The following is a 12,498-nucleotide window of genomic DNA, read 5'->3' on the forward strand; positions in this document are numbered from 1 at the left end:
CTGGAGTAATTTTGTGTGAATGGCTCAGTCTGCGCACTGAATCATTCACAGCACCGTCTGTAAAAGCCTCTGTTATTTCTCTTCTTTTTGCAGGATAGAGCTAAAGAAAATTCACATGAACAGGAGAAAGCAGAGTCAGTGCACTGCACTTACTGGCACACTGAGTGTCTCAAGGTAAATCAGTGGAGTCACTTGAGTTCAGGCTGATAGCACACAGCTTCAGATCTTAACTCACACCCTGAGTAACTGCCCCATCTAATGCAAGAGTAACCATCACTCTCCTTCTGAAGTATTTATCTTTATTTTACAATTTTAAAGCTACAGAGCAGAAATGAAGGATGGGCTGCACTATAATCTGAAAAGCCTAAAGAAATTGGTATCTCTGTAGAGTGGCATCATCTGCATTTTTGCAATTACTTTTCTAAGAAATAGCCATGTCTCATTTTTTGCTCCATTACAGAGTTTGGAGTTGTGCCAGTAAAAATAACAAATAAATAATAGAACATCACAACCTGAGTTTCTAATCTCCTGATTCTGGAAAGTACTTGTGTATAAGACTCTGTTGTTCAGATCTTGCAAAGATAATATTAATAAATAATAATCATCATTATCATAATCATTCTGCCATTCCAGGAGAGACTGCAGGTTCATATCCAAGATTACAGCTGCAGAACCTAACACAGTGATTTTGTAAGCACTTACCAAAACCAGTACTGCTCCTAGTTTAGCTACCACCAACTATTTTATGATGTTGTGCACAATACTTCAGATTTCCCATTTAGAATGACAGTGTTATGAACACAGTTGACATTTCACAAAATCAGTATCAGAGCTACAAAATATATCTTCAATCATTCATAACATCTTTTTTTGTTGTTGTTCGTTTGTCTGTTTTTTTGAGAGCGAAAATTGCATCTATTCTAAAACACATCAAGCATTCTGGAGTGTTGAAATCCACCATCCATGCCATTAGGACCACTGTCTGAGCGCAGTGTGCCCTGTGCCACTGAACATTTATCCTGACTGATTCCCAGGAAGCACCTGGCAGATAGAATGGCCCAGGAACCACTCCCAAAAGGCAGTTCACATGCAGCCTCCAGAGACAACAGCATTTCAATAGCCTCCATGCCTGGAAACAACATGCATGTACCAATACAGCCTTAATGCATCAATTTCCATAGAATTTCACTATTAATACTGAAATTGCCCGCTTTTTAGGCTCCTTAGACTTAAGTTATTAAAGCCTGCTCTAAATTAGGCTGACAGTATTTGGGCTTGGGGAGGTAGGGGGATTTTTTTTCAATCCCCTTTCTTACTTGCTTCTGTTGCAGTTGCATGAAAGACCAACCAAAATGAGGGCATATGGACTGACTGAATAAAAAAGGTTTTACGCAGTTTTGTCGGAAATACAAAAGTCATGCTTGCAACACATGCACTTGCATAGTAAGCTTGTATGTTACAACATCAACCCAAAAAGAGAGAGGTGCAAATCTAGATTTTTTTTTTTTTTTTTTGAAGCATAATTCTCTTCCAAAGAGAGTTGTTATGGGAAAAACATACTTGTGAGACCATATGTCTGGGAGGAACAAAGAATGTCTTCAGTCCAGATTGTTTACTTCTTCTAGAGTTTAAGTAAATAAGGGAGAAATAACAAGTGCTTTTAATGAAGATGTTGACTCATTTAACATTTTTCCAAAGAAAGCTTTTAAACAGTAATCATTTTGTTGCCACTTAAGACTTACTTAAGTTTTGAATGGTAACAGTCTTGAATAGCCAGATTTCCAGTTCTTGCAGCTTTAGAAATTACTTGTATTCATGAACCTTTCTGCTGAAAAATAAGTCATTGGATATAGCTCATATCTTCTCGTTTCTGGCTGTGAGCAACCTTGAGAAATATGCTTACCATTACACATATTTGTATGATCCATTTTATCTCAAGTTTCCAGCTATACTTTCACCCAGGGCAATTATTTCCTCTAAATGTAACATTAGTAGAATATTGACGTACACTCTTCGTCCCTGGGTTCTTCTTTATCAAGTTACTCAGTAACTCCCACAAAGAGCAACCATGAATAGAGTGATTGCTTCTCACACTTGGCCTGCTACTGAAATAGTTAACTGTGAACTGGATAACAGCATCTACCTTGACAGAAGACTGAAACAGCAAGAGCTGATTATTCATTCACCTCCATCAAAATCAAAGTATTAAACCCTGAAAAGAGGAAATCAGGAATGCTTTTTATGAGCTGAGTGCTTGTAGCTGGAAAGAATAAAATAAACTGAAAGTGGAGGAGAGAAAGAAAGAATGTTTGTATGATTTTTTTCATTTTTATGCCAGAAAGAAAAAGATTTAGTATTAGTTTAATTGCTATGGAATTATTACAAATGAGTTTTCATTACTGGACAAAGAATTAAAACAGAATAACAAGAAGGTAAGCCAATCTGGACAAAAAGATAATTTGCAAGGTCTAGAAAAGGGCACTAAGAAAGCAAGATTAGAGAGAAAAATGAGGCATATTAAGCAAACAAGCAATGAAGGAGCGGACAGGCAGCTTTAGCTAAAGGAAGCACTATGAGGAGATGTTTTCCGTATGTAGCACAGAAAGACACAGAACTCATCTGGTGACAGCTTAACTTTAACAAGAAAAGGAAAGAAAGATTATCCGGATGTTATGAACCTTGCCAACAGGTTGATATTATCCACACCAGAGGCTGGTGAAAAGGGGGCAGGGGCAATAAAAGAAAAAGAGGGGTGTGGGGGGGGGGGAGAAAAAAAAAAAAAGAGAGAGAGAGAGAGAGAGATCATAAAAAAAAGCCATTTCCAGTATGTTTGATTTAATGAACCAAAATACCCAAAAGGACGGAGACCTTTACTACAGAAAATAGCATTTTATCAGAGAAAGAAACAACCTCCCATCTTCCCAATCCAGCTGACTTTTTTTGAGGTGGAACAGTAAAATCAGCTACCATTTTTCCCATTCTCTAAATGTGTAATCTTATGCTTTTTATATACTGTCAGTTCCAGAGGATAAGCAACACCCATACAAGCAAAATCCAGATCTCCCTAAATGTCCTTCCCACAGAAAAAGCACAAATCTCTTTTTTTTTTTTTTTAAAGATAATTTCAGGGACACCGATGTATTTTGTTGAACCATTCATGCATTTTACAGAAAATTCAATCTAGGCAAATCAAGTAAAAAGTGAAAACATGGTTACTTCATTAACAGTGATTCACTTGGGCTCTAATCTTGGGCCAAATGATTCTGACAAACGATCACTTCTCAGCTGCTTCATATATTAGGTCTGTATAAAGGCACTAAAGATGCTTAGACAGATGAGGGCATCTCAAAGTGCAAGAAGGCTAACTCTCTTTAAGGGGTTGCCAAAAACACGGTCAAGACAAATGAGCATCTGAGTTCACGCAAGCAGAAAGCAACCTGCGTCTCACAGGAGACACTCTCCAACAAACCAATAATTTGAAGTTTGGAGAGCTAAGCTGTCCTGCACTGCATTATCCATTTTCCGGTTGCCTTTTGTTATTCTTACCGCTCCCCTCCTACTGTTCAGCCAGTGCCCAAATATGCATGGCAACAAAGAACATAACAATTTTGTTTCAAATCTATAAAGAAAAAGAGAAAGGTGGGCAAAAATGAAAAGATTATACCAACATTTTCAATGAATAACTACCCTTTTAGCTTCACACTGTTAACTACCTACTTCATGTACAGATACCTGCTTTTTTCATACTTTTCCTCCCACATTGTAGCACCAGGCCCTACCAATACCTTGAAATGCCAATACATTGAAATATTGGACTACACTGTGTTTACTAAAACAGATGTTCTTCAGCGTTGGATCAGGCCAGTCCTTAAGCACACGGGTAAGTAGCCCATCTTTTTATACTAGCAACAAAAATTCAAAGGAAGACACCAACTACAATCTACAGGAAATAAGTAAAATGAAAAGTGAGAGCACTCTTACCAATACGGGATTTTCAGACTTTGTTAAAAATTTAACAACACAGAGTGTGGAAACAAAACTAATTCGGCATTGTTAGCAAACTTTATCCAACACAGAAGCAATTCAGCTGTAGCTTAGTATGTATTGGATAAAGTCCTGCATAAGCTAAAAATTTAAATATTTTCATTCAAAAATGATTAAAAGAGAACAGGAGAGTTTGTGAAGTGGTAGCAACGCATTAGCATTACACATAGATATGTGCCTCTCCCCTACCTGGGATACAGCAAGCACTGCTAAGACACCACTGAGCTTCACAAACACTTATCAAAATCCATCCAGATAAGCTAATTACTTCATTTATAAGTAAGAGCTCATAACACCCTAGTAACTTTCTAGTAACACCTTCCACTCACTGTTTCACTTCCAGCCCTGGAAGAAGCTGAGAGCACATCTGTAAGTGCTACTGAAAAGAAAACACATTACTGCAGATATAATCAAACACATGAAATGACAACAGAGGTAGGTTTAACCCACAGTCTTAGCTTAACTAGGCAGGCTTTTCACCTGCACCTCTCGCCATGTGTACCTGTTGCGATCGTACAATTAGAGGATCCAGCACAAAGTTAAGAATACAAGCCCTAGTGTGCGTCTTTTAAAATAGATCAAGAAAACATGGCACAGGATCCCTCCTCGCTTGCATCCCCTTCCTTATCTCGTCTTACTATTTTGAACCGTTCCAGCATCATCCCCGCAGCTCAAGGCGCTTGCTGGTTACGGCTCTGACATCGCTTACAGGATAAATATAAATTCACTAAATCTCCTGCCTGCTGTCTGCATAATCCCTTAACCTCTCGCTTCCTACTGCCATGGTTCTTTGCCTTGTTCTCATCTCTGGCCCCTCTGCTTCATTCATTTTGCACGCATGCTTCCCTCTTCTACTTATTTTCCCAAATCATCAACATATTCAGCACTCATTCACAGTGAGATTCTTTTCCCTATGGACACTGCTCTTCTACTGCACAGCCTGCTTCAGCATGTTACATTGTTTTCTACGCTTTATTGAGGGATGGGAATTTTAAAAAGAATTCTTTGGTTAACAGATTTCTATTAAACTTATCATCTGTTGGCAAGATACAGACAAAGAAGAAAATATTAAGCAAGAACTTAATATTCTGTTTTTCAATGTGTTACAAAAAGAGCCAGAGAGAACAGTGTGCACTACTAGCCAAACTACAAGCAGCAGCACTCACACTGCACAGCAGCTGATCCTGCATTAGGAGTAAGAAAGTGCAAGGCCATCTTATGCTACTGGATCATCCTTGGCAGAAGTAATGACCCTTTTCAGACTTCTCCACCTAAGGGCTAAGAACAGACAACAAGTAAACCGAAGCTTTGCTCCACTTGTTTTCTTCCTGATTTCTACACCAGCTTCTTAAAATTATGTCTCCCTCCTGCTCAAAAGTGGGACACATCCAGAACTTCAAGTTTGTTCTTCTAAATGACAGCGAATAGTCATTTGGATGGGTTTTAAAGGAAAAATAAAAATAAAAATAAAAAGTAGTGCAGCCAGATGATATCTTGGGGGATATCTATACAGATTTTTGTTTGCGGAAGTTCTTACAAAGCAAAGCCTCTGACACTATAAAGGCTCCACAACAATGCAATGATTTTACATATGGGCTGACTGCTGCACAGGGAGATCTAGCCATACAGTATTTCTACAAACAAACACAGAGAAAGCAAAGTTCACTACTGTTGCCATTAATAAGCTCCAGCAGAGAGAAAAGCTCATTCACACCAACCTCATTTCCAGTTTAGTAAAGCTGGAACTGAACAGCTCAAGGAGTCATGTAGAACTTTTATTAAATTAAAAACTGAATAACATATTAAACGTCACATTTTTCTTGATAGGGACTTTTTTTTTTTAACTTCTTACAGAGAAATAAATTTAGAGCTGTAGTGGTTCCTAATACATGCTTACTCATAGCTTAAAAAAAAAAATAACAAAACACTAGTAGCATGCTCGAGAGACTCTTCAATTAAATGTGGTATACTTAAGCCCACACCTTATATCAAGCACACAAGTGGAACCACCAAAGGCGGGGTGTGCTCACTTATTTAATAACAAACATGCTACCATAACAGAACCCTGACAGCTGGCTTTACTCACTACATAAGCACAAGAATGTGCAGAATAACCCAGGAGGAAAAACAAATAAAATAAAAATAAATCAAAAATAAAAATAAAAAATCCTTACTATTAGCAATATTTAGGTTACTGTCAGCAAAAGGTTAAGTAGATGCATGAAGTTTTTGCATTAAGTCTGCAAAAAGAGTGAAGTGTTTGTTATCTCAGTGACTCAGAAAATAAGTCTCTCACTAGTACCTCCAGAAAGGAGGTCTTCCCGCTGCTCCAGTCACACTTCCAGTACCTCTGAAGACCTACTTCCCCCACTGCTCTCCTTCAGGCCTTGGTTCTGTGCTGCATCAGGCAGTCTGCACGAGAAGGTCAGCTCTCCTTTCTGCAAACAGGGACAGACAGTGACCGCTGGCCCTCTGGGCGGTTTTTCATAACCTCTCTATTTCAGTCATGCCGCTACAACTTCACCCTAGTGCTGCTGTAAGACTGTGCAACGCACAGGTCCCAGGGAAGCTTCACAAACAAGCAAAAGACACAGGGAAAATAGTCACCACAGGAATTAGTTTAGCGTCCCTCGGGCCTCAACCCATCACTGTGCCTGTCACCACATCAGCTAATTTGCAGTCATGAAGTCTCTCAGATGAAGAGGACGACATGCTGAATCCCGACCCCTGAGCAGGGAACCTAGCCTTGGGCGACTTGGTGACCTACATGGCAGTCGCGCAGCTCGGTAACTAGTTGGCCGGAGCCTGCAAACGCGTGATTCATCTCTGATTCTCCCCACACCACCCCACATGCTGTCACTGGACTGCTGGCTGCAAAATGCAGTTTCCGTAAGCTGGAACTGTCAGCCTCCTGTGTAGCTGAAGCACTGCTTTGGAATAACTTTAATATTAAAAATAAAACTGTATTTTATGTTCCTACCTAAGCACTATGAAATTCACATAGCAAAAGTATAGATACACATATATATGCTGCTGCGCCTGAACACATCTCTTGTCTGCTCTTCCCAGTGCTACCTCACAACATTTTAGCCCAGAAACTGACTGCATGTTTTGCAGGGTCTGTGATCAACAGCGCAGCCACAAAGTTTGTAATTAGCAGACACCTCAGTACTGGGGTGGTGCTGGCTACCATGTGTGCAAGCCAACTACTGGGAAGATATAAATGAAAAAGCAGGAGCTGGCAAAACTACGAGGGCTAACACACAGCATGCCATCAGCTACATACAGAACCACTCAGACTCTCTGCCTGTTTCCCCTCTGTTCCCCCTGAAAACGCACAGCCAGAATTTCACTGTTCTTTACTGCAACCTGCGTCCTTAAGAGACTCTGTTGGCATTTCGCAGTGTTGTAGAATTAGGCTTTCTTATCCTCTTAATGACCAAAACACAGCTGTCCAACATGTTCCAGCTGGCACAACCCTGGCATCTCTGCTGCTAACCCAGCAGCACATCATCTGGGCTATTTTGTCCCACTGAATATGCACGCATCAATAATGCATATGTACAACAAACTCACAACTTTTTTTTTTTTTATCACTTATAAAACTGTAGTATTGTGAAAGCTCCTAGCAAGTATTATCTGTATTACAAAGTTCAAATACAGATCTGTTCAAGAGCCTAAAGTTAAAAAGTGGTTTGGGGTTTATTAATGTCTAGTGTCTCAACAGTTACACATGTATTAGAGGATAAATAAATAGTACAGCTAAGTTATATCTCCTCTGTATATACGTAAGGGGTAGTGACCTGTACGTAGGATTAGGCAGTTTGAAGCAAGGGAAAAGAGCAAAATGTAACTCAGAACCAGGAATTGTCCTCATTTAAGTTGGGTGTTTCTGTCAAAGTGGCCAAGAGCAGAGTACTTCCTAATATCTTGATCTGTATTTCCATGCTGGAATTTCAGCTGAAAGTCGCAGGAAAAAAATGCATCATTCCCACCTTTTATTTATTTTTGGAGTGCTGATTCAAGAAATACAGTTCTAGATGAGTTAGTTGATAATAGAATTGGATTTTCAAGGTTATCCTTAGAACCAGAACAGTTGAGACATGTTGAACTGTGGCACGGAACACAGTTCCTCCGCATGCCTTAGAGGTGGAATGGGCCACAACAATGCAGCACAACTCAACCAGCTCTGAGCTCACTACCTCACCTTGCACAACAGAAAATGTAATGTAATGGTTGGGTTTTTGTACCCTGTGGGCATCAAAAGGGCATACTCTTTAGCACAAGCAAGTCTGTTGAGCACTTTAAATCTCCAGAGCTGTAATGCTTCACACCATCTCATGTCCTTACTTTAAATGGATTAATTTTTGAAGATACCAGAAAGTTATGCGAAGTTTGCATTAGGCTCCGAGAAAGGACTCTGAAGGCCATTCTGCTTCTTACACATTAAAAGCCATGATCTCATAACCACACTATTCATTAGCGAGAGCATTACCGTGATATGGGTACAAGATGTTTCAGTTATTTCCTGTGACTTCCAGGCTCTGTACTGACTGAGTGTCACTGCCTTTAAATGGCCCCACCAAAACTAACAAAATAAGGAACTTGGTTCAAGTGGAAAGGTAGCTTGTGTCTCACAGCACTTTATTTTTCAGATGCAGTTGGTCTTTGTACAAGACTGCCGGTGTGGCTTAAAGCAGTGGGTGTCTCATCCTACCACGGGGGAAAAGAGAGCAAGGGAGACCAGCTGCGAGTGCTGAACAACTCTGCAGAGGACCACTCGTGGTTCCTCACCTGGCCACCAAGCTCACCTCGGTGCCCCTGCTGATGCCCCCGAAGCTCCGATCAGCGCAGCCTGGTTCCTACCGGAGTTTGGGTCTCGACAAGAGCCTGCCCGGCACAGGCAAAACACCCGCACGCCACAAACGCTGCCCACCCCCTGAACCCCACCGGCTGCTCGCCTCTGCCCTCTTCACCCTTATTCCCCGCGGGGACCGGGGGGCACCCCGGGTTAGTATCGGGGACCACAGCAAAGTTGCCTCCCCGCGCACAGCTCTTGGCACCGAAAGCCCTCTGGAGTGGGCTGGAGTTACCGCCAGCGTCTCACCGGGAGCTGGGGGCTGTGGGATCATGGTGCTGCCCCCCGGGCTCCGCTCGCCTCCGCCCCACGCCGCGGGCCTCGCCCCCCGAGCCGGGCGCTGCTCCCCGGACCCCTCCCCAGAGGAACCCCCGGGGCGCCGCCATCCCCGTTCCCCCTCCTCGCTTGGGCGGGCTCCAGCCAAGAGCAAGACCAAGACAGGAGCAGCCCCAGCCCCAGCCCCAGGTGCGGGGGGCGAGGAGCTGCCGGTGCCGGTGCCGCGCCCGGGCCCTGCGCCCCCGATGCGATGCGATCGGATCCGACCCGAGCCGCGCCGCGCCGCGCCGCCCCTCTCCTGCCTCTCCCCGCCAGCACCTGGATGTGGCAGGAGATCTCGGAGTCGTCCAGCAGCCGCACGGTGCATTTCATCTCCGGGCTCAGCGACCTGATGCTGGAGCTCCGGAACCGGATCATCCCGGCCGCCCGCCCGCCGCCGCCGCCGCCGCCCCGCAGGCAGCCGCAGGGGGCCAGCCTGCAGCGGCGCCCGGCCGACCGCGGCACGGCGCGACACGGCACGGCACGGCACGGCTCGGCACGGCTCGGCACCGCCCCTCAGCCCCGCGGCGCCCCGCGGCCGCCGCCGCCCCCCGCCATCCGCCCGCCCGCCGCGGCCGGGGCCGCCGCTGCGTCAGGCTGCGCTCCGCTCGCCGGCCGCAGCATCCCCCTGCTGCCACCGCCCCCGGGACGAGGGGGGTCCGCTCCCCTCCGAACCCCCCCTGCCCGCCCTCTCGGTCCCGTCGGTGACGGCAGGTTGGGGGAAAAAGTGACCCCCCCCTCCCTTCCCCGCCGCGGTGTCCCCCGAGGTCTGGGGCCCCCCGGGAGGGTCCCCCCCAGATGCTCAGATGCTCATCCCCCCGAGCAGCCTGCCCGCCCCGTGGGGCTCCGGGTGTCCCAGGGAAGCGTGTGTGTGCCTGGGGAGGGGGAGGTAAAGCAGGGATGGCCAAGCGAGGCGGGTGTGCTGTCAGGAGATGGAGAGCGTAATGCAAGTTCGCTTAAGAGCGCGAGTCTCGGAAACTTGTCTCCTCGGGGAAAAAGACCGGTCCATTAGGGAGGAACTGTCTCATCCCATTTGTTGTGCAAGTGGGAAAGAAAACACATCACCCGGTAGCTCTGCTAATTGTGTTCGCCATCATAAAAAGATGTGTGCATATTTCCAAACCTTGTAGGCTGTGTAGGAACCAGGCACCAAACCTGACAAGTCTTGGAAAGGGGATCGGCTCTGTGTTGAAAAAGGGGTGCATCCTTTCTCAGTGTGAAATGAAAAGCAGACGGTGTAATATGGGGTGTGACTGAAATCCCACAACGAGTGCTAATGGCTGCACACGAGGGGTGCTCCACTCATTTTGCCTTGCTATCCTTGTTGACCTGTAAACTTCCATATTCCGTAAATAGTTCTGCGTGAACATAACGATCTTTGGAAAATCTGCTAAAAAAAAAAAAAAAAAAAAAAAAAAGCATAAGCACCACTACTCAGGTAAACTTGTCCTTTGGCTTTCTGGACTGGTAGCAGCAGGAAATACAGACAGCCACAAGCAAATGGGAAGTACCTAATGCTCACTACTGCCAGCTAATACATATGCAAAACCCTTAAATGTGGAACATAAAAGAAGAGCTGTACATACATGCTTCTTGTAAAAGATAAATGCTTCAGATTATGTAGTGAACAGTGAAGCCAACCAGTAAGTACCTGAAACAGGTTATGAACCTCAGCAGGCACAAGTTAAAGAAGATGGTCATTATTGGCTGAGACACCAGTTGTGGGTGCCCACTCATTAATAACAGAGGAACACTTCTTGTCTTACCATCCTGCAGCATGCGAGCTCTGTAGATGTGTGATGTTTGCCCACACATGTGGACTGACTTTGAGGCAACAGATTTTCCTACCTACAATGGAGAAGGAATCTGTTCTTTCTATGGCGTATTTTACCTTTGCCTCCTGTCTCCCCAGCACGCCTTTCTCCATCTAGAAAAGAAACAAGGAGGGAGCTGAACCAATGACGAACTCAGGTTTTAGGCAGCAGGTCAAAGTTTACTGGTGTCAGAGCATTTTTCGCTCTGCTCTCAGAACCACATGGAGAGGACCAAGCTTCCCAAGGGTTCTCAGTATTACGGGAACAGTGACGACTGCAATGCAAAATACACCTCTCCAAGCTGGCTCTTACACGGTCAGCAACTAGTGTGTACCAACAGCAGCACAGCTGCAGGGGACAGAGCTCAGCAGAATTGTACTTACCTGGTTTAAATACAGACCACTTGCATTTTTTTGACACTTTATTTGCTTTTGTGATACGCCGTACCAAGTGGACCTGAGGTGCTTGGGAGCCCTGTGAGACAAGTAACAGATTTCCCTGTCTCAGTTAGCACAGAAATGTAGTCACTACTAGCGGAGAATACGGCAGTTGTCTAGCAGCACGTCACCAAGTAAATGAAACAAACAGAAAAAAAAAAATCCATCCCATACCAAAAAAAAAAAAAAAAAAAGCAATGCAGACAAACACTCTACCCCATTGGAACTGCAGGATGTCAACCCATCAGCTGGATTTTGCAACAGATACTAGGACAGCAATCTCATCCCTCTTCAAAAAACATTATGGGCCTTTTTTTTTCCCAAAAATTTAAATGGATTAGAAATTATACAGAAAATCCCACAAATATATTTCAAATGTCATGCTTAACTGAGCACAACCTTTTCTACCACATCTCAGAAGCCAGACAGACCTTATGGAGGTAGTGTATAGAAAGATCACCCAAAAAGTACTTCAGGAACTGACATTAAATAGGATGGCTAGTGTTAGAAAACAAAAAGGTAGGTATAGAAATGAATTCAGTTACCATTAAATGCTGAGCTGATGGAGAGAAGTGTAAAATAAAACATCCTGCTCATCCATTTCTGACTCGGTGGAAGGCAATCGGCTGCTGCAGTTGCTGCCAGGACCCCATCACACCGCGGTGAGGTCTGTCCGCACCCTCCTGGCTTCACACTGCTGTCCGAGGCAGTCTGTGGGGGGCTGCAGTGCCATGCACACGTGGCTGCAGGAAGAAGGGCTGGTGGGTGGGTGTCTGCTTGAAGTGTGTTTGAGATTCACCAGTCCCAGGGCTGCCACCTCTCAGTATAATAGCAGCATTTTCATTCTTTGTACATCTAACTGGTCTCTGAATTAATTTGCTTAGGGACAAGTGCTTCTGGATAAGTAAGCCTATACTTCCTATTTGCTTAGGAATTGCTGCCAGCTATGAAGTTAGGCTCAAGGGCAGCAGGCAGCACTAATGAGTTTGAGTAGTACTTTGATTTCTGCATGGTTCTGCGTGGATTCAAA

The 12,498-nt window shown here is 44.3% G+C and overlaps 1 protein-coding gene across 2 annotated transcripts in view; it reads right to left on the reverse strand.

The window, feature by feature from the left end:
• The window catches only part of FRMD3 (FERM domain containing 3), a 148,892-nt gene extending 139,160 nt beyond the window's left edge, over window positions 1-9,732 (reverse strand). For both annotated transcript variants that reach the window (XM_072031134.1, XM_027446530.3), the window contains exon 1: window positions 9,497-9,732. In XM_072031134.1, the coding sequence (XP_071887235.1) occupies window positions 9,497-9,595 (99 nt within the window). In that variant the 5' untranslated portion in view covers window positions 9,596-9,732. The remainder of the gene's footprint in view (window positions 1-9,496) is intronic.
• Between the last annotated feature and the right edge of the window lie 2,766 nt (window positions 9,733-12,498).

This window comes from Anas platyrhynchos, chromosome Z, assembly GCF_047663525.1.
Source record: "Anas platyrhynchos isolate ZD024472 breed Pekin duck chromosome Z, IASCAAS_PekinDuck_T2T, whole genome shotgun sequence".
NCBI classification, from domain to species: Eukaryota; Metazoa; Chordata; class Aves; order Anseriformes; family Anatidae; genus Anas; species Anas platyrhynchos.